At 40.7% G+C, this 25801-nt stretch overlaps 1 protein-coding gene across 2 annotated transcripts; it reads right to left on the bottom strand.

Moving 5' to 3' along the window:
* Nucleotides 1-5559: 5559 nt before the first annotated feature.
* On the bottom strand, nucleotides 5560-19570 carry emc2 (ER membrane protein complex subunit 2). 2 transcript variants are annotated; one of them, XM_057045197.1, is made up of 12 exons: nucleotides 19467-19521; nucleotides 18856-18969; nucleotides 17400-17464; nucleotides 16899-16984; nucleotides 15707-15764; nucleotides 12840-12925; nucleotides 12676-12735; nucleotides 10688-10769; nucleotides 10341-10451; nucleotides 8889-8993; nucleotides 8740-8779; nucleotides 5560-6106 (listed from the first exon to the last, which is right to left on the bottom strand). In XM_057045197.1, the coding sequence occupies exons 1-11, from the start codon at nucleotides 19504-19506 to the stop codon at nucleotides 8762-8764; spliced, it is 825 nt and encodes a 274-aa protein (XP_056901177.1). In that variant the 5' UTR covers nucleotides 19507-19521; the 3' UTR covers nucleotides 5560-6106; nucleotides 8740-8761. The 2 variants fall into 2 exon arrangements, with proteins under 2 accessions (XP_056901177.1, XP_056901176.1); XM_057045196.1 differs by lacking the exon at nucleotides 8740-8779 and having other exon boundaries at nucleotides 19467-19570.
* Between the last annotated feature and the right edge of the window lie 6231 nt (nucleotides 19571-25801).

Below are 25801 nucleotides of genomic sequence, written 5' to 3'. Positions count from 1 at the left end.
GAAATCTAAGGTCAACGAGTGAAGAGTGGGAAAGGAAATACAGCCAGAAAACCACATTGCACATGATTAAATCCTGCGTTCTCAAATATCTGAATGGTGCCGTTACTTACAAATATCAAACACCAGGTCTAAGCAGTGGCAATCAAAAAGCCTCTAAAGTTGCCAGTCTGTGTTGAAGAAAACAAGAAGCAGAGGATATGAATGGCTAACAGCAGGATGGAGGAATAAGCCAAGTGATAAATTAAGTCATGCGAGGCCGCGGCGCATATGGATGTAATTGTATTGATATTGTAGGAGATTACTAAAAAGGAAAACATGTTGTTGGAGTTAATGCAAAATGACCCTGTAACACGTGGAGGAATCCCGTGCTGGGAGATGAAGGCGCGCCACGGAGCTCCAACTGAGGCGTGAATAACAATTCTGCGATATCCCACACAATAGTACGCAAAATTGCTCAGCCAAGATGCTGAATTCTACTCTTCAGGCTTCCTGGATGAGTCCCAGCACACAAATGATCCCACAGCATGATATGAAGATAAAAATGTGTGATGTGTTTTATTAGCGTACATGTGCGGGTTTGTCCCTCTGCCCATTTCCTTTTCCCATCCCAGCGATGTGGGGATGTGCTGTACACGTAGTTTATGTTCTGGGCTGCTTTATGAAGTCTGCAATGACTTCATTAGACATCTTTCTTTGCTTTTATAAACTTCTAAAAGCTGTAGCTCCTGTTTGATCTGCTGCATCTGACCACCCTCCCAAAACACACACACACACACACACACACACACACACACACGTTCACTTTCATACATGTAGCTACTCGCCAACCTTTCAGAATCTTTCAAGGGTCTCATTTTTCACTGTCTCCTTCCACATTTGTGCAATTTGATGTTTTCATATATTCACAGGAATTCAGGAATTCTGTTACAATTACCAGTTCTCTGAAACTATCAGTTTTCTGGAATGTTTTCCAGATTCTCTCTGTTGCGTCTGATCTCTCTTTGTGCTGTGATGCACAGGTTGACTCGACTTGTCATAAAATAAAGGATTCGGCTTTTTGACTTCTGACGACTGGAAGATGGAAGGTGGAATTTGTATGATGTTACCAAAGGTTGATCATGACTCCAACAAAACATTTCAGACCTCAGCTGGGATCCAAATCAAGGAATTTTCAAAGGATTCCACAACACTGAGAAGGAGGACACAAACAAGAATAAAAGAGGGGGATAAATCATTTTTTCCCACCAGAATCGCAAAATCCAGAATGCCACTATGAAGGAAAGTTTCCCTGATTTGTGAATAACATTGCAACTATAGCTCGCAGTGCTAACACAAACCTGAATCGTATGTTTTCAAGGTCAGGGATTTGAACGGAGAGCTTAGTTTGCATAGACTTTGACATGTGTGGGAGACTTCAGCCTTGGCACAGGTTAGCTCTCCCAAAGTGCCTGGTAGTAAAATTGTAAATTTGGCCGCTTGGAGCATTTTTAACAAAATTTCCTGGATGTAACGGTGACCACCCTGACTTCACCGATAATTGGCTAAACGTTTCACCATCTAATTGTTGATTATTGCCCAAATTAACCCGGATCACCTATTAAAACCTGTGTAAAAACTATAAATGAGGGAATGTATACATTCACCACTGACAGGATGACTCGCGGGTAGTCCAAATCAAGGAAAGTGTTTACACAGCATCAGCACAGCAGTACGGACGAGTGACTTCCATTGTGCCTGCTTTGAATGAGGTTTGGCACGTTGCCGGAGCCCCTTTGACTACAGCACTGCAGTAAACGAGTATTTAGCGTGTGTGCACGTATCATGCCAGCATACGGAGTCTCACAATGGCGGAGGAATAAAAGCACATGTCAGAGCTTATATGTATTCTTAAGCAGACGTAAAGCTTTTGTCTGCTCCATCCCGAACCTCCCGTCCTCTCGGTCTCTGTTGCATCCATGTCGGAGTATAAAATATCCCTCTGTGGTTGCATTAACATTCACCCAGGAAGCTCAATCAGTAGCCAATTCTGCTTTCCCTCCTTTCTGTAATTAGGCCCCAGAACTTGTGTGGGTTCGGCCTGCGCTCTCTGGCTGAGAAGACACTCGGAGACGGGATTTGCGGTTTGGGAGCCCTGTGATAGAATGAACAAATGCACGCTGGAGCCAGCAGTTTGCCCCGCTTTGATATTGTCCGGAGTTTGTCGCAAGGATGCGGGACGTGTGCGTCATTGGAGAGCCTGAAGCTGAGAAGCTGTTGAGAAGATCCTTTGGGAAAGACGGCACCGGCCTGGAGCCCCGCTGGTCGGGGAGCCAGGGGTTTAAATTGTGTGGAAAGGAGCTCGTCACACTGCTGCAGCGATTGCATGCTCTCCAACACACGCTCGATGGCATGCGCAAACTCAAGCTGACGGACGGCGTGCCTGCACATCGTCTGCACGTTCATAATCACACTTTCACGACCGCACATTTCCCTCCCTCTCTCTGTCAAATGCACTCGGGGTGTTCTATGGGATGTTCTCTCCTGTTGAGGAAATGATTTCCCAGCACTGGAATCCCTCGGAGAAGCAATTAAGTTCCCGCCACTGCAATCGTGTAAGGTAAAATAAGACTAAATAAACAAAGATACATAGTGCACACGTGTTGCCAGACCTCTTTATATTGTCACATGCAATGCTTGGGTTTTATTTAGCAATAGAAACCTCCCCTCCCAGCATAATCAGGGCATCTCCACTGGTTTGTACTGAAGGAGTTCTGATCTTTTGACCATGCTATGTGAGGCGGGATGCTAGTGATGTGGTCAACTTTCAGAACTGCATCCAAGCAAGGGGGAAAAACTGATGAATACAAGCTTGTCAAATATTGTATGAATATCTTCATGGAAGCATGGTTAATTTGATTTGACAGGCCAAGCAAATCTACCATGCATGCGAATACAGAATATCAGACTGTGGATTTATTAGAGCGTGTGTATCTTATCAAAGCAATCACAGCTAATTGAAATTGAGCAGCTTGGAAGCTTTTCGGTCCCAGATTATTGAGAATTTGTTAAGCAAGGCCTGGATGTTGGACAACGTCTCCAGCAGTTCGCTGTAAATTTCATTGCTTTGTGTCAGCGTTGGACAAGGGAAAACGGCGTTCTGCCCTCTTTGTTGGTTTACCAAAAGCATTCTATTCTGTAGACTACGCACGCTCGCCAGCGCGAGATTGTAGGTTCAACTTTCTCACCATAAAAGGTGTTTTTATCTGCATTTTCTCGTTCCCAAATCACAACGACGGATGGGATAAGTCTCACGCGCTGACATTAGGTTGACTTCTTGGTTATGACCCTGATGCACTTCAGTCTGAAATTCAAACCAAATGCAGGTATCATTGTGAATCATCAGGGGTCAAAGGTCACCAGGCATGAAACAGGACCGGACAATAGCCTCACCGATCTGATGCGTTCAGGTCTCAAGCTACTGAAACCTTCACAAGAGGGCGTAGTTCCAGTCCAGAACACAAACATCTGCACTATTTTTATCGCCAATATTTAAATTCCGTGCCAACGCACCAATCCAAGACAGGAATAATACTCAAACGTCATAACAAATATTCCCCATCACAATGGAATGTGGATCCTTTTCTTTCATTTTTCTGAGTTTTACTTCACACTCAGGCTGGATTCTGGTGACGGTTCTTGCACTCATCACTCCGTTCAGAATGACCTCTTGATCCCAGGTGCGGGGGACATTGGTTCCGCCTCATTTACCGTCCCAACATGCAGCGCTCCTTCACATCTCATTATGTCGTGATTGCCGTGATCATTTCACCTCGACGCTCCAGCGAAGGGAAAGAACTGGGAAAAACCTGCGTCACTTTGAAAAAATGATAACTGGCTTCTTTGTTTCGACAGCTGTCTGTTGCTGCTGCTCGCTCATTTCCATGTTTAGTCTTTTTTGCTGTGCTCCTCCTGACACAAATGAAAATGTTCTCCGGGATTTAAATCAGTTTTGAATGAGTGACTTATTACACTGATTCATCGCCGGTGCGGAGATCTGCTTCTCCCCAGTATCCTTCCTGGACAGGGTCAGAACGTCCATTCTTGTTGCCAAAACGCTTTTTTAAAAACTGGCTGTGTGAGAATTTTAGGGCAGAATTTAGCATCGCCTAAATCATCGGCCTGAGTTCTCCAAGATTCTCCTCCTGGAACAGCCAAATGAGGTACCTGCTCTTTACTGGACCATGCTCCCTCATCTGAGGGACAAATTTGCGGGTCTGTGCTGAACTCTACCCAAGGACGTGTAATCACAGAGCACCTGTAGAGTCCGGGTGCTTTTCAGCAGGTCAGATCGACTGTTTTTGAGGAACAGTGTGGTGTTGCATGCTTCTACGCACGTAAGCTCATCATCTCAGAGCTCATCCTCTTCAGTAAACCTGGCCACTGTGTCACAATCCAGGGAAGGGAAGCTCTCCAGGAGCTAATCTCCCAGGGAATCCTGGATTAAGGGCAGCCGTAATAATGAATCCACTAAACATACTTAGCTAATCTGGTGCATGACGATACACACGCTGGACAGGAGAGCACTTTATGCTTTAAAATACATGTTCAGCACATGAGAGTGAATATCTGTCTTCATGTACACCGCCACTGTCCTTGACTTCTTCATCCAGCCTATAGATGGCAGTGTTAACACAGTGTGGTAGTTACTGATTAGGGACCTTTTTAAATTAAAGTGATATTTAAATTTCAATAGAAGGTGCTTTAAATCTTTCACTGATTCTGCTTCCCCTGAAACTTTCCATCACCGCACATTTCCTGTGAAAGTATCTTGGTTTGCCCTCAGATATCCTCTGGTTTTCATTGGTTCTGCTAATTTTTGCGTTAAATCAGATGCAGACACATGCGTTCACTAACCGAGGCCAGAAAATTATAAACATTAGGAAAGAAAACCTTTCAGCACCCAGGACTCTGAGTTGATGACCTCTCAATTTAAAAAGGCATCCAAAAAGACCATAAAGTCCATCGGGACAGAAGTGAAAATATTTATCAACTGCTGTGACGGAAAGAAATGAAAGTAACAGCTGACCCTACATGGGTGAGCGACAACTAATCCTTTGCAGCAGAGGAAAGCAGCCTTGCACGGCTCAGAGATGTCTCTTCCCCACCTGTCATCAAAGTTCCCACAATATGAATATTTTCCCCTTTGCTCAACTCGCGATCGTTGAGGTTCCCGACAAGTTCAGCTGCAAACGGAGCTAAATTGAGGGACGTTATGAGTGGAAATGAAACATTTTTCTGCCTCATAGAGACTGTGTAGATGGTGAGTGAAAGCACCTCGATGGGGAAGCTGAGGAGTTAGCAGGCTGCAGGTTTATTAAAAAGCCTTCTCCTCCATTATGGTTGGAAACTGAAATTCAGACCCACAAAATATGATGTTGGTTCCTTCTTCATGTGACAGTTTTTAATATCATAAAATCAGACAAACTTTTCCAACAGCCGAACTTTGCTTTAAAGTGGGGATATTCGATGCTGGGCCTCTGCTTCTGAGATCCTGTTGTATGAATTAAAGCTGTAAGAAAATCTGTTTTAAAATTGGTTATTTTTTATTAAGACATTGTAATGCATTACACAAAAAAGACAGATGTTTAATTTATAATATGGAGTAGCTACTATTCCAGTGAGTGGACTCTCCGCTGTGTCTTAATAAATAGCATTTTCTGTACAGCTCCTTATCTCTCCAGGTCTTGATGTAGACACAGCACACACACGAATCAGTCTGGGTTAATGGGTCGAACTTACTTAAAGAGGTTGGACAAATTCCTATTTGTGGTGACCAAACGAGTGGAAAAATCTGGACACTTTATCTTTATTATAAAAAGTATTATTTTCATGTAAATTTTGACCAAAAATCTAACTAAAACTTGAGTTATGGTGAAATCAAAAGACATCTGGGTTCATCAGCAGCCCTACTGAGCTACCATGTTGCAGCACATGGACACGCTGAAGCAGAAGGATCGATGGCAAGATCTCGATGAGAACATCACGACATGGTGATCTGCATGGACTCCAGCATCTCTTCCACTGCCTTGACGGAACATTTGTTGTCCTTGTTCCCACGACCAGCCAGCTGCATGAGAATAGGAAGAGAGGGCGATGACAGGTGTAAGCAGAGTAAAGAGAACATCAGCTCACCAGATCTCACCACCAACGTGAAAGAGGAGCCCTTAAAACTGGCAGGTTTTAGAAAGAGAAACAAAATGAGTCAGATAATATTTTTGGCTGTTTCATAAGGGACATTTTAGATTGCTGTGAGGCGTTGGACAATCAGACAGGATGCCCACACGATTAGTCCATTTCCATGGCCTCTGGTACACAAGTACACAACACTTGACTCTAATTTCTGAACTTTGTCCAGAGGCTTTCATGGGAAATGCAGCAAATTATAAGCTACAAGCTCATGTAGGATTAATCATGCGTATACTTATCAAAAGTTATTTTAAGAAAATTAAAGTTAGCAACAGACAGGGCATTCCCTCAAAAAATAGTACAAAGACAACTTCCTTCCGCCTTGGGCTGGGGTGCACGAAACAGAAAAGGTCAGTACAATTACTTCATCCATATTATAAATAAGACACATAATCCAGAATTCTCAAGCATCTAATAGCCTTTCTGGAACTTCTAAGAACTAAAACATTGCCTGTGCTGCTTCTCCGGTAGAAGTTACACAGGATTGCTGGCAAAGGTGTGTAAATGGCTGTGTAACTGGCAAATGGGTATATGACTCATTCCCCTACCTTCCGTGCATGTGTGTGGTGAAGTAGCTATAATGATCAGTGCATTTCATTGCTCTGCTGCCTAATGCGCCATTACCCTGGGCCCGGTAGTCAATTATCTCCTCACCCTGAGGTGAGACCACCACATTAACTCCTGCCCTGTTCTACAACAGTCAGAACAGACCAGACAACTCTGCCTCTATTTAGAGCATCTTATAATAGAGTCGTGACGTAGCGGGAGGCTGTGATGTGTGACAGAGGACATCATCATAGAATCTCTTTAGCAACAATGGGCTGCAGATTAGACCACATAGTGCTGCTTCCGTGTGTGTTGCACCTACAAGGCAGACATTTCCAGACCTCATGCATGCTTAACAACCAAAATAATGATTTTTCTTTTTAAATGGGGCCCGCTCAGTTGTGACCTCTGTTTGACATCTGCTCCCGCTTGCACTCACCTGCCCACCTTTTTCTCTCACACAAGTATGACAATCACCAGGTACTGGGGCCTAATAAAAGTAGACGAGTGACATGGGCAGCACTTTAAAGAGGCCATCAATCAGCAAGCACAAACTCTCAGCAGCCTGCAGCTGTCCTGACAGAGGCCCACACCACCACTCCCTATTAAAAAATCACAGAAGTCATTTTAACTAGAGGTGGGGGCAGACTGGGGAAAAAGAAGTACAGAGGGCAACCTTACACCCTTATATTGAACTCATCTTAAACGGCAACCACAAAAACATCGGCTATTGAACGTGCACATTATGCCAGACTGTCAAACATGCTCACTGTCAAGTTAAGGCCACTATTACTAGGCAACTTCAACAAATACAGGGGGTTGTACAGAGAGCATGGAGCTGGGGTCAAGCTCACGTCATGTTCCATGTCAGACAAAGGTGACATTGACCGAGGTGTCTTATTAAGGCGTCACAGGGTCAAAACCACACAACTTAAGCTTTTGTTTTACATTCAGGTTCAACGCCACTGAATTTACTACTGTGGAATTAATTCATTTAAAAGTGTTGTGAAATCGATGTAATACAATTAATGCAGACTGAAATCTACAATTTGACCTCCTAGTTAAACTAATCTTGCTATCAAGTGTTTTGGTAGCAAGTAGATATCTGATAACATTAGACTCATTGCGGCCAACATGGCCAAACACACGTGTCTTCCCTGTCTGCGTCCTACTGCTTGGCAATTAAGAAAATATTTAAGCAGCAAAACCATATGCTGCACCACTTCTTATGCTACAATTTAGTTTCAGTTTCAGATGAGGTCCTTAAAATTCTGCTATTACAGGTCTGTTTCTAAGCTTGGTGTGCTTAAATCCTGACATCTACATCTAAGATATAAATGTTCGAGAAATTACTAAGTTCTTAGTGCCATTAGACTAGTTTCTGTGAAAGTTCAAGGAGCTGCATTTACCTCACATTTCACTCCAAGTGTCCAATCAGTTTACTGTTTTAGTTGCCTAATTTATGTTCTTGAAATATTTGGTCATGCTCTGTAAATCAAATAACATTTTTCCCCAGTATATCATGCATCTTCAGTTATTGCAGCCTCTGATTTATGGTTGAAGGTTAATGGCTTCAAATACCTGCTTTGCTCCCTGCTGAGATCAAAGTTTTTTAGAAAAAAAGATGCTAATAAAAGTGAAGTTCGTGTGGAGTCGACATAAGAAATATTCACTGAAATGAAAATTATTTTCTTTAAAATCTTTATCCACATATTGACATCAGAGCACTTATTTTGAGTGTCAAAACGGATGGCTCCTTTTCAATGTTGGGCCAGTTTATTTTACTTTAAAGCAGCATTTATTAGTGATTAGTGATTGTAAATGAAGATTTTTCCCCCCCAGATCTCACAAATGTTTGTGTGCACAGTGTCTCCAAGTGTAGTGGGATGAGGTCTTTAAAGGCTCAGCAGGGAGGCTACTTTTCAACAGGACCAGCACACACACATGCTGAGAGGAAACACTTATTACATTTTTCGACTGCTGATGCCAGCTAAACAACAAACAAGGTCTGCATTGCAAGGGAGAAATGGTTTCAATGTTTTTCCAAGAGGATGACATATCAGCAGCAAAAACCATACATAAAATACAAGAGCTGCATAGAGACAGAGACCGCTTACCTTGTAGGCTCGGTTTATTTGTGAGGCAGCCCAAGCAGCATACTTCATATTGTCTTTTTTCACCTTGGCACTAACTTTTGGACTGGCAGCAATGTGGCTTGCAGACTAGTCAGAAAGGGAGAAGCAGCAAAGAAGGGAAGGATGTCAAAGTGGAGCGGAAAAGTCGTAAAAGGTGCAACTGTAAAATTGGGCATCAGACATAAATTGACCCATTTTGATTACCTGCTATTAAAGAAACTTGTATGTGGAAAAAAAAACTGGCAAAAAGAGAGAGGAGCAGTGTGTGAAGCAAGGTTACTGCCTTCCTTGACAGCACATGTTCCAACCACAAATCCCATGTTTTTCCCATGTTCCTGCCATCATCTCCACACAGAAAACCCCAGAGCGCTGACTCTGACAGCAGTTCAAAGGCTTCCCTACTAGGCTGCTGAAACTGGATGACAAATCATCCTGGATATATATTTTTACACCAACTGTTTGGCTTGTGAATTTTCGATGTTATACATACAGAGGTATAAAAAGAAGTTATCCCCCAAACAACATTATAAAGGGGAATCCCCGTGCAAGTGGTGTCAGTAACAACCCAAGTGTGGCCAGTGCTCCCCAGGTTCTCTGAGCTGATTCAGGCAGTATCAGATGGTGAAAGTTTCCTGTTCTTTCACTTAACCTCAAACACCTGTCAAAATTTAGAGGTCTGCAAAACAAAGGTCTATTACAGATCTGTCGGTCAGTGGTACTGAACAAAACTCCCACCTAGGTAGCTATAGGGGTGGGTCGAACAGGTCTAATACTGTAGCCATCGAGGATCTGCTCCGTCTCCAGATAAAAGTGAGTAGTAGCCAGGGGGAATGCCTGTGTTTGGTCAAGTCACTGTTTCTTTGACTACACTTTGGAGAATATTTAGGTATGAATATTAACAGCTATGACTCCCACTGCATCACTGCAGGTCTCTGTGTTGGACCTAATTCCTATCCAAATTTTTCTCCCTGGACTTCTGTTTGTATTTTTCTGTCAAGTCTAAGATACATATGATGCATTGGCACTAGCAGACAACATCCTATTTAAATAAATATGCAGGAGAATGTGAAAGGACTTGGACCAAACTGGCACCTGATTGGATAATTTGCCGGATGCAAAACACTTTTTGCTCTGGTGCTTTCCCCCCACATTATTTATGCAAGTCATAAACACCAGATAGTCTCAGCAGAGGGGTATTATTACTAAAATAAAGAGCTCTTGAGGGGAAAACTTTCCAATTCTGGAGTTCACCATCTGAGTCAGCAATGAACTGACCTGTCTGGGAGCCCCTTCCCCACTCACACAAGTGCAGTCTTGTTTGACATATTCAGTGGCGAGCTGAAGCCTTGACAAACCACAGTTTCAAAAGTGGTTCAACTGTTTTTGGCTTCACATTTTCTCCCTCCTTCTCGCTTCCTTTCTAGCAGCACTTACCATATATAGACCAAATAATGCCCTCATGTTTCGATTGTTCAGCCTTAAGGCCTGAGCGAAATATTTTCTGGCAAGCTCCAGGTTTTCCAACCCTCCCTGGGTGTACTTCACCTGTGTGGGGGGACGATAAAGATGATCAGTAAAGCTGTGCTACAGGTCAGTTTGGCAATGACATCGTGGCATCTGAACAAACAGCACAAGACAGCCCAGCGTAAACACCTCTTTGTATGAGCCTTTCCTACTGACGTGTCTCTGGGACACAGGAGGAGACTGCCCTTTCAAAAAGAGCAATAATTCATTCCACCATCCGCATCCATGTTTGATTGTAAAAATCCAGGTGCTCTTACCTCTGCATATTGCTCACAGTACAAGTGATTGTGAGGATTGGTCATCATGAGCTCCTCCAGACAAAAGGCAGCTTTCCCATAACTATAGAAATGACAAAGAAAGGTTAACTGACCGATACAGGTGTGTACTACATGCACCTCATCATCTATACTCCATAAATTTGAACACTGCTCAAAGAGCAGTTTTCCTGTATTTAGGACATAGAACTGGTTTTTTGCAGTACTTCCAAAATGGCTGATTTATTTACAGAATTACAGTTAGGATCCTCAGTCCAGACAACTTGTAAAGGTAAGAATTGCTGCGAGGTGAATCTTCTCCCTTTGGGGACACAGAGGATCAATCACATCTGTCTGTGTCTGTGTTTTCAGCCTTTAATGTGCAGTTAACTACCTTCCTGAGGTCAGCAATACAGTAAGCGCTGGCGCACTGTGCCTATACTCAGATGAGATCACTTCTCAGCAGCAGACTGCTGAGCTGTTGACCTCAAACTAATCCACAGCCACTCCATTTCTAATACACAGATTTTCCTTTCAAGTGCCAGGGATAAAACAAGAAACGATAAAACATTTGAGTGCAAACGCACATCTGTGCAACACTTAAAAAAAACATTAACAGTATTCTTGGTGGCCCCGCTCTCAATTTTTGAACAGTGCCATATTGAGTATATATATTGAACTAGTCTGTGTACTGTGGTACACAGCTAAAACACGATCAACGCTGGAGAGCAAGGAAGTTGGGGACACAGAAAAAAATAAACAGAGGGAAGGGGTTGAGTTGAGGGGGAGATCAGAGGGCTCAGAGTTGGGGGCTGCTTACAATTACTACTTCCTCTGCATAAAGTCTTTCAGATGTGCTCATGCAGTAGTTGTGGCTTGCTTCACAAGACATCTACCAGAATCTTGTATCATAGCCAGAAAACTACCTCTTTCTCTAAACCATCATCTACCTTTAGTGGGCACAAGTACTCTTTAATGGTGACGCAGCAAAAATAATTCCGCTGGGTCACTGTTTATATGCTGATAATGCCTATAGTCACTTTAATGGCTCTTTGCATATAGTTTGCTCCCAGGGTTTTGAGCTGTGAACAAAGCAGAGTTAATTCAGTTCCCTGATGCTTTCTATAGGCATTGGGAAAGAAAGTGCCACCACCTTCTCCTGGGAATTTCACAGCAAATGTGCTGTCGCTCATTCCTTCTCTGACATGTTCTATTCCAGTGGAAAAGAGGTGATAATGCTGGGTTATCCGGAAGAGGAGGAGGGGAAACATGGCGTTTGTAACCAAAAATAAAAGGACTACAAAGAAAAGAAATTGACACGCCTGAAGATAAGGGGCTGTGGGAGAGAATGGTGTAATATTGGAAGTGTTGGGATAAGCTGGGAGATAATCCGCTCACCCCTGGATTTCTTCTTGCTACTACAGCAATAAAGCCTCCCAGACAAAAGCAACAAACATCCAATAAGTAGCCTTCTCATCAAGCCACACATTCCTGTCTCCACCGCCACCATACCAGAGCAACCAGTAACTTCAGAGTCAGTGTGCTCACACTTATCTGCATTTAAATTCACTTTAATATCAACTTCATAGAAATTAATAAAACAATGAAAAAGGTGACAGAAACATTTTTTTCTTGTCCCTACTTAGTCAGCCTGACAATTTTTCATGGTAACTATAATAGCAGCGAAAAACAGTTGGATCCGTCAGATCTCATGAGAAGAAGCGGCTTAAATCCGAAATCCTATTGGACAAGACTTATGTTACCAACATTGCGGTTTTTTGGATCTATGAGATTGACGTCTCCCTCATCAATTGTCACTATTGGCCAACTTCCCAGAAATCAAGCCATCACTACAATGTGAAGAAACCCAAGCAACTGAACTTAGAACTTATGGCTACAATTGGTCATTTGATGGCTTTTGTTTAACTTAAAACCTTTTGCAACAAATAATGATGTATAAAAGAAAAGTTAGAAATAAAAAAGTTATTTACTCATGTTCATTGATGTAAAGCTCTGACAACTCGTGCCATGCTTCCTGGTCCCCAACAAACCTGTAAGCACAGACATAAAATCCAATTTCTAAATATAAGCCTGCAACATAGTGAATTAAGATGTAAACAAATTCAAAATAAATGGCACAGGAGACAACACTCACTGCTCCAGATACTCGTTGAGCTCCCGGATTGCTTCAGTACTCTTTCCCTGGGCCTTTAGGATGGAAATCTTCCGCTTTCTGGCTGCCTGTGGACAACAGAAAAAATGATCACAAACTAATTTTCTCAAATAGCAAGGATGTTTTTGTTCTGACATTGTGCACATTCATGTGTTTCATTTATCTAGAATGGTGCTTCCTGTTGCATTTTCAAAACACTAATAACTCTGAAGGTGTACTAGACAAGTTTGATCAGTCAAGATTACTGTTTACATAACTTCAATTAAAACATATAATTGGCTACAGTATCTGAAACAAGATGGCTACACATTATGAGTCAATGTTTTGGAGCTGGAAAGAGCCCAGAGGTTGAGATAAAGTGGTGAGTCATCCATTAACCAAGTGGAGAAAATAGGGCACTACCCCAAACCCCAAGCCCATCTTCTTTTCAACATGGCATGCGTTGAATCTTGCACCAACCCAACTTCCTGCATCAGCTGAAAATAGCCTTCCGCTCCATTTGGACAAAGAAGCCTTAGGATGGATCAGACTCATCAATTTGATTCAGGAAGGATTTATCCTGCTTGCATTTTTTTTTGCAAATGATATGCTCTAACTGACCCTCCTCCTTTTTGGTCAGATGCAAAAATCCTCTGCAACTCTACGATTAAAAAGCTACAGATGAAGCCCAATTTATTTATGTACTAACACCTAGATTGAGTGTATCTTAAATTTAAGACACTCCATTAAAAAAAAGAAAAGAAATTCCAACAGCTGGAGACAGAAAAGATATAACACACACTAAAAACTTTCAGTGTATTTTCCCTAAATTTGATCCTATGTCAGAATTGGGGAATGTATATTCAAGTTCACAGTAAATTACTAACATATGATCTTTCCTCATTCAATAGATAACAATTAAACAAGCATGACAGTGTCATTGGCTGTAGCTTTTTGTCAGACTTCCCACATTGAAGAGTCACTTGGGGTTCAAAGGAACATATGGAAGTTGGTAGCCGTGGAGTCAGAGCACTTTATTAAAAAGGAACAATTTCAAGCTAATCTTCTCCGTCCTCCTTTCTCTCACAGTTGATAAAACTGTTTCTTTGATTCTTTTTGTCTATTTTTTTAATAAGCACACTAACCACAGAGGAAAAAAAAGCTTCATGATGTAAATTACTACTGTTTCCAACTGGAGACATCTCTTATTATAATAAACATCCAGTAAGTGTGGCACAAGTGGCACTAACATGGATTAAAACAAGGAATAAGGAGGAATATAGTTTCTGTGTGCATCCATTCCAAATCAAATTCATTTCCATTCAACAACTTTTAATTAATTTAAATTGCATTATATAGTGTTTTAATGAGTTGTGTCTACCTTGTAGCTTTACATTTTAAAATGCTTGATCCCCATAAATGACTGTTGGTGAACCTCGGTTATCTATGTGGTGAACTTGTCTTATTTTCATTAGGCATGTGGGTTTTTTTTATTGTCATCTACATTTATAAATTCAGATAAGAATTATGCCATATCATTGCTGTAGGTATTGGAACACAGGACGCAATGGAAGTGCAACATGTTTAGATTCAGCTACGGCACAAAAAAGAATTTTCAAAAAAAATCTGGGTATTTTTTTGTTGATTCAACAATTTTGGTTAATGGGAACCACATCTATTCCACAGCCTGTTATTACAACAGCTCAGTTTCCAATCTCTACTTTGCATGCTGGGACGACACAAGTCGTCTTTATGTATGCCAATTTTCCGTATTTCTCCAGTCCTTTCCCCTTCTAATTTCCAAGAGCATGTGAGCAAACATTTAAGGAGTGAGCTTCCTCAATTCAAGACAGGTGATTACATCCATTGTTCTCTCCTCTGCCGCTATAACCGAATCATGACTGTGGGAAGAAAGATTAGGTTAACATCCAAGGGACATGGGAAGAGATTTGTCTGATGTTCCATTTCTACCCTCAGGTTTGACTGACAGGCTGTGCTCACTTGGGTGGTAGGATTCAGCACAAAGACACCAGGAAATTGACCGTTCCCTTTCTGGGGATGTCCCTGGAATCCAAAGACACTGTGCCATGTCAAGGAGGTGCTCTGGGGACTGAGTGAAATTGACACCCACTGTCTAAACAGTGGCTAAATGCAAAGCATTTGCTGTATATTTCACCAGCAACCCAAAAACAACTTGAAAATGTTTCCTGGAGCCTCATATGAATTAACTTAGTTTTTTAGACATTCTGACAATTAAAACCATTCAAAGCAAAACCATTCGACCATAAATGGCCCAAACTGGAGATCTGATTCAAGGTGAGGAGAAAAAGAACAATACACTGTGGTATGTATTGGGGTTTTAGGACTGGGAAAACCATCCAAACATATTTCTGCATCACTTTATAGTCCTGAATGGTAAGCTTGGAAAATAGCAAGAAATAAAGTTCCAGTGCAAGGGTTTAAGGATTATAGTATATTACTATGCTGCACACAGTGGGATTTGCATCTGAGTTTGATAGATGGCAGAAAATTTGAGTAACTTACCATCTTCAATGAACAGACCTTTATTGATGCTTTAGTTTCATCAAAAAATGTCTGCCGGTGACTAAAAACATGAATCACCCCCATCCACACCCAGCCTCGCTTCCATAAACACTTTTCTTCCATGCGGTAGATAGGCTGATCGGCACTGTGGTTGAGGTCAGGAAGGCCACAGACATGGGGTGTTTAAATTAGCAAACTCACACTGCTAAGACCAAAATGCCTCAGCGGATTTAAGGTCTTCCAAAAAGCTGAGACCACAAAGTAAGGCACAGTAGAATTCTAAGCAGAGGGATTTTCCCTTCTCTTTCCCCATTTCTCAGCCTTACGGTATTAGTAGGGTCATCCTGGAGTATGGCATCGTAGTCCTTGTTGGCCTCGTCATACCTTAAGAAAAAGGGGGAAAAAATTGACTTAAAGTTGCGTGATGTTGGGCAAATCAAGTAGATTGTTTCCTAACACATGGTGATCTCAAGAGCCAAAAAACAGAGTTTGTATTTAGTTTAGCCTTGAGTAGAAACCACTCTGTTTACAAGTAAAGTCTATAAGCTATGAATCATCACAAGAAGCATTCTTATCTAATTCACTGAAGAGTAACTTTTTTGTGGGACAACACTGAATTTTTAGCAGCCAAAACAAAGTATTCATGAAATTGTCCCACCCAGTTCGCAAAAGACAGAAGCGACTCTGGTTCCCATTAGCAGAGAACAGCCCTAATTCCAGAACTGCTGCTTGACTCACATTCACTTTATTAATCAGCCACACTTTAGCTGGCACCAGGCAGGCAATCATGTGTCACTTTGTTTTGCATTATTTAGTGTGTGTGTGTGTGTGTGTGTGTTTTAAGGGAAGGCCTTAGCTGTTTAAATCTGTGTCATTCAAGTGCAGCTCTGTCTGCTGCCAATTAGATCCCAGCATGCTGTTTATTTAATCTGACAGCGCTGAAGCAATCACTCTCAATTATCACATAAACTCTGACACAACCGATAAACCAGCAGTGGTGATCCTGGTAGGGGAATGTGAGGGAGATAGAAAACAGACTGATTTGCCCTTAATTGGAGCTCAAATAATTCCGGTTTGTCTTTCCAGCCAACTGGGCAGAGTTAAAAATAAAAACTAAAATTATGGTGATGTATCAATTTACATGGTTTAGAGTTGAAACCAACACATGGTGCCAAAGAGAAAAATATTACAAGATGAGGAGTCGTAAAATACAAAATCAACACAAAAACAGACCTGAGGGACCCCCAGAATAACAGCAGGAACTGACCACTTCCTTCTTGGGAATGCAAACTCAAAAGTAGCTAGCACTAAACCTTTTCTCTCTTCCCTTATCCAAAGGAATAATGGGTGAGCCAACATAAACACATTGGATCCCACACACTTACACACACCCAGATCATTATATCCAATTGTATCTCTATCACGTTCTTGTCTTCTAGCTACCCAAATTATATATAGTGTATGATAGCAACATTGAGGCTGTGCTGTCTTTGCCTCCACTGTGGCTTCGATACTTACCTTTCCAAGGCTTCCAGTCTCATGCCTGATAACCGCTTCACTCTGTGGCTATCTGAAAACTGCTTCTCCAACTCATGTAAACACGTCTGCAACGATGAATGCAGAGACAGACACCATTTAGTGTTAGTTTGATGCGGATAAATTCTCTTTTTGAACATGCATAAAATCCACCCTGTGTTGTCTGCTTTACCCATGAATGCATCTCAGAACATTTGATGACACTATAATATTGTAACCACTTATTCCACCATGTCTACTTCTATATAATCTTGAGTGGAAACAAAATGACTCATTGTCAGAACTAAGGAGGAGGTGAGGAATCGTTGCTCCAAGGTTAAGCAACATAACTGAAGCATGTTTTTACCAATTTGTTGTGTCCTCCAATTCCGTCTCTTTTAACAAATAGTTTTTCCAATGTCACATTCACATTTGCCAGAAGGTTCTGTAAAGTTGGAGAGACTCTAGGCTGAGAAGGATGCGTGAGGAAAGGTAAGAACTTACAAGAGCCAAGTCATCTCGACTGCAGTCCAGAGCAGCGATCATCACCTGCTCATAGATAATCCAGACTGGGCAAAAGAGACATAGGAGCAGTGTTAACACCCTTTCCATTCCACTGTGCTGTTACATGAAATAACAAACTGAAATTTGTACTTGGGAAAATATTTTTCCATGGAATGTATCAATATCATTAAAAGCTGCCTTTTGAGTACCAAATTAGATCCTTGTACACCTTTTTACTAACTTTAGGTTCAGCTATTTAAACAGAATAAATGGAAGGACTTCACAAACGTTGGTAATAAGACCCAATTACATGGTGGCAAATATCCAGAGAAAAGGGTGAAGGTAGGAATTTCTTATATCTGCTGGCTGAGATTCGAACTCCCTGAGTGCTTCTAGTTACAAATCATTCTTCTCATTATCACATGTCTTCCTTCCACACGACTGGCATCATCAAGACAGAAAAGGTTAATTTTGAAGATTATTGTAGATCTCTTGGTTAAATGACAGGAAACTCATCCATTATTTATAGCTATGTGTATAGAGCTGTGTTTATAGCTATAAACTATTTAATGCATTATACAAAAGCAATACAAGATGGTTTTGAGTGAATATGAGACATATTTAAGCAAAGCCTCAAGGTTTTGTCAATCACTGAAACTTCCACCTATTTATAATGTACAAACTGAAACAAGACCCTATAGGCTTGAATATACCAACATTATCTAGTCTCATTTCATTTATAAAGAGGGTTTCCAAAAAAAAAATTATATATATATATATATTCATATTTCAATTCAGCCCTACCACAACCCTGCCTATTAAAAAAGAGAAAAGTACATCATATAAGGATAGCTTTTAAGAAATCTCTCCAGTTTATCTTAATTTAATAATTTCAATCCTGGTCATGACAATTGTCTTTCTTTAAGTCGTACTAAAATTAAGTTATGACAACTGTGTTGTTTATGTGCTTCTTTTATATCTATGTATCATAATTAAGATCAGAACTTCTAATAGGTACGGTATGCCATACCTTTATAACTAGAAACACCAACACAGCTTAGACTGTTCCAGATCATTCATCGTTTGTACATCTTTGATAATTACTCAAGAATTAACTAAATATGCTATCTTAAAACAGCTAGGGATAGATGGTTTGTTTGTTTTTAACTTAACAGACAACCACCAGGATAGAAAACATCCCACTACAGTCCTTCATGTCAATAATTCAGAATTGATATCACGGCATAAATAGAATTAGTAAATATATGTTAACATAAAACAAAATAGATCACTTGTGTTAACTTTCATTTAATTATTGCTGTTTCACTGGTATTATTAATGGATGAAGTGGAGATACTGTACCAAAGGCAGATAAAATGTATTAAAAATTGTGCCGTACAAAATTTTAAGTATACAAAATTACAAAAGAAACACGAAAGAGTCATTACGAACTTACTGTCATCCCCCAGTTTGGAAGCATGTTCACTGATAAGCTCCTCGCCAACATCCACAATCTGTTCACTGTTTCTGCAGTTATCTTCTCTCCATTTGCGCAGCTTGTCCCTCATCTCTATAAACAGACACGTTTATATTATTTAGTCTATGGCCGTGATCTGCGCCTGTTCAAAAACTGCAAAGACACTGTTAATAACACTGTGATTATTGTGCAATGTGCGGTGAGAGACATGTCTTTTGCACTGTGACGCAGCTACAGCTAATGCTAATGCTAAAGCCATGGTCGTTATGGGCGAACATGCTACAGGCATTACTATCCGTGGAACTGGGCAAAAATCGCTTTTTTCCCCCAAGAAGCGGCACTTTAGCACCACCGAAATCACAAATGCAAACACCGAACATAGGTGTGAATGTATTTTCATAATCATGATTCAAACTATTCGTGTAAATTAGCGTTAGCTGACTCTGTGCATGCTAACGTTGGTACTCTACAAGAGTGACAGTGACACTGAATATGTCTGCTTACTGCGGACATATTTCTAACGAGAGCCTAAAACTATTGCAGTTCGGATTCATTGTGAATGTCTTGTGCCTTTCTTTGTTTTAGCTTACCTTCCCAACTCACGTCGTACATATCTGACACTGACGCCATCTTTTCCCTACAGTCTGACAACATACACTTGCTTACGTCATCCTTTCGTCATAACCGGTTGGTGTGTAGATATATATATGTTTGTGTGTATATATACTGTATACACACACACACACATATATATATATACTTTTATACCGTTTGCATTCAAATTAAATCAGTTGACTTTTATTAAAAAACTCAAATTGAAAAAAAAGAAAAAAAAATTCTTTTGAAAAATGTCAACATTAACTTGCCAGTTGCACTGCTCAGCATTATGGGTTTCAACAGGCATCCAGATTATATTTTTCCTGTGCTTAATTTTCAATTTTAGATAATTCTGTAACTATTGGTTAGGGCAGACAGTCATGTAGCCTAAAATGAATTTCCCTGACAAACATGAAATGTGCTTTCCAAGCACATCCCCCGTTTATCCTCATTTCCCCAGCAGCCTCTGTGAATCTCATTCTTTCCCTGCACGCTTGCTTTTATACTTCACTGTTACCACATTACACACTTGGTGTGGGCTCAACACTAACTTGCTTGCAGAGACATTTTAGAGATTCTATGTCATAATAGAACCAGTCCAGGTCTTTGTACATATCTCCCCCAAAAATTTAGAAGTACAATAGTTACAGATCTTCGTATTTACATATATTTTATTTAGCAATAATGTTGCATGCACACCGATATATCAGATTAGTAAGTGTACAAGGGAATAATGAAAATTTTCACTCTATCAGGAGAGTTTTTAGTCGGGCTCATTGTTTGAGATTGCTGTATGTCCTCTTCTAATTTTTCAAGTACACACATCGGTTGGGTTTACTCATGTGGTTGAGTCCTTGTAGGAACATAAAATACCGAGTAAACCACATTAAAACAATCACTCACTGTCCTTTGGTTTAGGGGCATCCCCTCTCTGCTGCAGTGCCACGGACGGCCATTGCCCTCACAGTGACCTGCCATAAGTACTCCACAGCTGTTGCGACTTTCAGGGCATGATCTCAAAGGCAACCAGTGAACAAGCCGTCCAGAACTTGGGGATGAGGCTGGAAACGGGCCTTTCGACACAAACCCCGTGTTTTTCTTGGAGCATTTCTCTAGTACAGAAGAGTCACAACACTGGAGATCAAGTGCAGCCATCTGAAAACCCAAATTGTACTACTGGTGCTTACGTAAGTTTCCATGCTCTGGAAGCCCCTACATAAGGCATGCATATATAGATATTTTCCCTTTCAGTGTCCATGTGTGAATATGAGAACTCTTCCAGCTGAAACACTTCACAGGCATTGTATTTTGATTTCTGACAGAAGCAATCAGGGTTGGCCATCCCTGAAGCGAACAGTTATGGAATTAAAATTGAAGAGAGGTTGAGGTGCTCTCTGCGGTTTTGAATTATAGTTCCTTTTCCATCTAGATTTCTTTTTCATCAGTGTCATATAGTGACTTGCGGAAAATTAAGACAGATACAATTAGCAACATTGTTTGAACGGATCTGGAGCCAGATGAGCTGTGCTTACTTTGAAATCTAATGACTTGTCTCACCAACTTGATTTCAGTGAAGAGCGAATAACTTTGTACATACAAGTTTCGTGCTTTTTGGCCTCCGGTGCATTACCTCTCTTCCACCTTTGACCTCGCCCATACCCTCAGCCAGAGGCCCAGTGAGGGAAACTATAGCACATCTCATCTATGTTTTCTTGCTCCTCTGCTATCCCCTCTCCTGGACCCGGGTGCCAAGAAAAATATTCGGCCACACAGCATGAATCTGAGGATGTATTGCTCCCATGACACCTTAAGTAGCCTAGTGTGATTGCTTATTGTGGACTGGAGTATTACCACATGTAGTATATTGTGTCAGTATATTAGTTTTGGTAGTTCTTCGTTCTTTCTCATTAGATTTAAAGGAAGATTTGATATCAGTGTTTGTTGCCTGCAGGACCACAGGGTGTGGATAACATACACATCCACTTATCCTGAATGTTGTTATACAGCTATTTGGTATTTTGTTTCTTTATACTCTTTAGACAGCAGCTGAGTGCACTAGTATAAGTGACACACCGCTGAAATTACTCAAAGATGCCCATGATGCTTGCTTTTGCACCCATTGATCGTTATTATTTTTCACCCACCATATCAACGATAAAGGTTCTGCAGATGTGGAAGTTCACTCAATAAAACAGGATGTCTCTGTACAAAGTGAAAGGACTTGTAATTCATGAAATTTGTGGTTATTGTTTCCTTGTTTGGCTTTGTTTTCATTTAAAGAGGGATTTCATTCTGAGGCCTCCCACTAAATACCCCAAATTGCAATTATTAGTGGAATTTAAAATCCACAGCAAGACGAATATTTAGACCTCATGGATCTAGTGGAAGCCTATAACTACCCAGCATAATCTGGAGTTATTGGATTTCACTTTTCTTCACTAGTAAGAGCCTTTCTGACCACAAATTTGGAAGGTTGCACCCACACTGTTTGTAATGTCATATTTTCAATGAAAGAAAATGCAAAGAAATGCAAAGTTAAACATAGCAAATGGAGTGAGACTGGAATAGAGATGATAAAGGAAAACACTGGAAATCAAATATTGATCAACTCCCATGTGTCTTTCCTCATTTTGTGGAACAGACATGTGCTCAGCAGATGCTCTACCATGCTCATTGCCACTGGTACTCTGCCGTTACCAAGATACCAAACCAACAAATGCTCATATAGGGCTTTGCCTTTGTTCATTGTGTACTCTCCCCATGACTCTCAAAGGAATAAGAATAAGACAAGGGGGCCAGTCCCATGATGATGTTGTCCCCCCCTTGATTTTTGATTAATTTTGAAAGCTTTTGGGGAATTAGTGGGCTGAACGTTTTCTATGGAATGCATAACCCCTCAGTCTTGTGCCCTTTAAGATGATCAAATAAATGACAAAGCAAAATTTTCTATTGAGTGATGATAGCTACTTACAAGCTGAGTCATGGTACTGTTTGTAACGGTACAGCAGTAGACTTTCATTTAAAGAAACCAAAGCAGTGGATAGCCTTCTTATACCAGCTCACCTTTATAGGCTTGAAATAACTATAAAAGAAACTACTTCATTCACATGCCCAGCTGTATATAATACTGACTGACAAGCACCCTGACAGGTTTAGTTCACAAACATCCCAAATCAGCAGACCACCGGGAAGCTAAAGCATAGCTCACATTTATGCACAGATGCACTGACAAACTTAACATAAATTTTATATTCAAATCTAGAATTTCACAAAGTGCAAATGCAGTTGGCATTTAGCATCGACAATTCAGAGTTTGGATTGTCAACTGACAGAGTACTGACAGGGTGTTATGTGTGTGTTTGGTGGACCAGTTTAGCAAGGATGCGAATAAGATGTCAATTATGTTGCAGTTTTACAAAGTTTGAGCCAGACAGTGTATTTGGCAAGAGTACTGAATTAAGAATGTGTGCCATGTTGCCGAGAACCCTCTGGGTGCGGGCATTTAGCTACCAGGCCTCCCTGCTATGGGACCAGCTCCCTTTCCAGGTACGGGAGGCTGACTCCATCTCTACTTTTAAGGTTAGACTTCTTCTCTCCTCTCCTCTCCTCCCCCCACTCTCTGTATCTATCCACAGGTATCATCAACTTCATAGTTGTGTGATGACCTGCTGACCTCTGACCCCACTGACCCACTCAACTCCTAAACCAGCAGCTTGTTATAATTAATGCATTTCCCTGATCTCTGCCCATCCTCTCCTCTACCTGCCCCCCACCCCTCCCTCTCTCCCAGCCCCCCCATCAGCAGGAGGGTCCCCTACATGAGCCTGGTCCTGCTCAAGGTTTCATCCTGTTAAAGGGGAGTTTCTCCTTGCCACTGTTGCTTGTTGGGGGTCCAGGCCCTGGGATTCTGTAAAGCACCTTACAACAATCTTGATTGTAACAGACGCTATATAAATATTGATTGATTGATTGATTGATTGATTGATTGATCGATCGATTGATTGACCGATTTATTGATTGACCGATTTATTGATTGATTGATTGATTAATTGATTGATTGATTGAGATTGACAACTCACTGTGAAAATAGCGTTGAAACTGAGCAGGCAGCAGCCAACATGGCGTTATGATCCTCTGCAAGAGCACATTTCACAAAATATCTGGTATTTGTGAAAGCAGTTGTTGTTTCCTTCAGTATAAAGAGAGTCTGCGTTTCTCAAACCCACATTCACAAACTGGCCTTTAATTTACTAGAAAGCATCCCAAAAGAAATTGTCTGGATCTGTTCACTTGCAATTATTTTATTGTGTATCTCATTTGTCCTTTGCCCATTTTGCCAACTCTGGACAAATTGTTTGCTTTGCTTTTCTGTAAAACTGGGCGATCAGCCTTGCAGTGTATTTTCTTTTTAATAAACAAAGAAATAAAATGTATTCGTAAAATAGGGCGTACTTTTAAACATTAAACATATATTTAATCGTGGTGAAAGTATCATATCAGGGGTAAAGTTCAACATTCTTATCCAGTAAATTCTAAACAAAACACTGAACTAAACTGATGTTGCCATCTTATATTCAGTTAAACAGTTATAGAAATACATCATAGGTGGTAAAACAAAAAGTCAAAGTTAAATCATTTTTCTGTAACCTTTTTGAAGCCAATTTATCGCAGCCAAACTGTCTTGAAATTTTATTACTTAAACTGAATCAAAAATAATCGAGATCAGACAAATTCCCAATCATTCTTGCCAATCTTACTGAAAGATAAATAGGCAATTTCTTTTACTGCGAGTTGCTTCTGGAAATCAAGCAGATGCCACAGAGAAGTCTTCATTAAAGTAAAAGCAGTATTTCTTTTTCTTTATTTGAAACAGGCTGCCACAGAGCCAGAGCTGACTGTGTCAGAAGCACCCAGTAAAACAAGAACTGGCCATGGCAAGTGGTGGATGTTTATGACTCATTTCTACCTGCCATCAGGCGTCCAGGAGAAATGGGAGAAAACGTCCAGTAACAAGGGAAGAATTGTGCAAAGACATAAGCCAAGATTGTGGTTCTCAAGAAAACAAGGTATTAGTGAAACCTATTAGAGATGGACCATTTAGGACCTGATATTGGCTGTTGACTGCCAGGCTATGGCCAACATGTGGGCACCTTTTTATAAGCTGCTGAAAAAAAAGATGTCTCTGATGCACAATAAAGACTTTCTAGCCTAGTGGAAAAGTAAAATGATTGAAAATGATCTAGCTGTTTTTATTTAAATATTAGGGCTCATCTATATTTGGCCTTAAATGGTTTTGGGCATACGAAGAAGTCATGCACAGTCACAAACCAGCTTTAGAGGGAGAATATTGGCAACATCTAGAGGAAAGGCTATGTTTTCAAATTCAACAAAGCCTTGACTTGAATCCCTGTTTTTAACTGAAATATTTACTGTCTCAACACTGCAAGGAAATTATGGGATTTATTTTTATTTTTTTTACAGACACACAAACTTCAGAAAAACCAACAAAGGAAAGGTCATACACGATTTCATACACAAGAAAGAATAAAATGGTTTAAAAAATAGATTTTCCCATCAAAACAACCTGACCCCATTCCTACAAGAGTCACTGGGAATGTCCCAGATTGGTGCATCTCTCTGGCCAAAGCTGTAGTGTTGTCAACTTGGCCATTTTCTATCATAATCTGATGGTGAATCTTGAAGACATTTATTGTCAAAAGTGACAAGCAGCAAATCTGACCTGACGTCTCGTTCACCTTTTCTGCTGTTATGGACACTGATGTGAAAGCGCGTAAGCCGGGCCTTCCACTTTTTCTGTCCCCAGCGAGCAGTGGGAACTGCCATGAGCTCATCCTCTGTTTCTAGGCACTCACGGCGGTCAGGCTATGTCTGTGGTCAGGCGCCCATTCGGCAGTCAGAGCATGGATGCCCCACACAAGCCCTCTGCTGATCCCACCCTGGCTTAGACCAAAGGCGAGATGACGCACATTTCTTGCAAGTACTGGTACTGATTAACTTTGACTAGTCAGCAACTATAGAACACAAAATGCAATAAGGTAAAATATAGAAAACAGATGACACTTTAGGCTTGCAATCCACCCCACATGGCATTTAAAAAAAAAAATCATATTCCAACCTTTGAATTAACAGTACAAAAACAAATATTGACATACTCTTTTTGTGGCATAATAGATGACACAATATATCACTTATTTTGGGAACATAGTTACACTCATACTTTGATTAACCACAAGTTTCTAAATTCCAAATTTATTTAGATTATGAGAAAATAAGAAACAAAATCTGTATCCAATCAACCTTCTCATAA

The sequence above is a fragment of the Takifugu flavidus genome, chromosome 10, assembly GCF_003711565.1.
Source record: "Takifugu flavidus isolate HTHZ2018 chromosome 10, ASM371156v2, whole genome shotgun sequence".
Classification (NCBI taxonomy): domain Eukaryota; kingdom Metazoa; phylum Chordata; class Actinopteri; order Tetraodontiformes; family Tetraodontidae; genus Takifugu; species Takifugu flavidus.
This window is presented reverse-complemented; position numbering and strand designations above follow the sequence as displayed.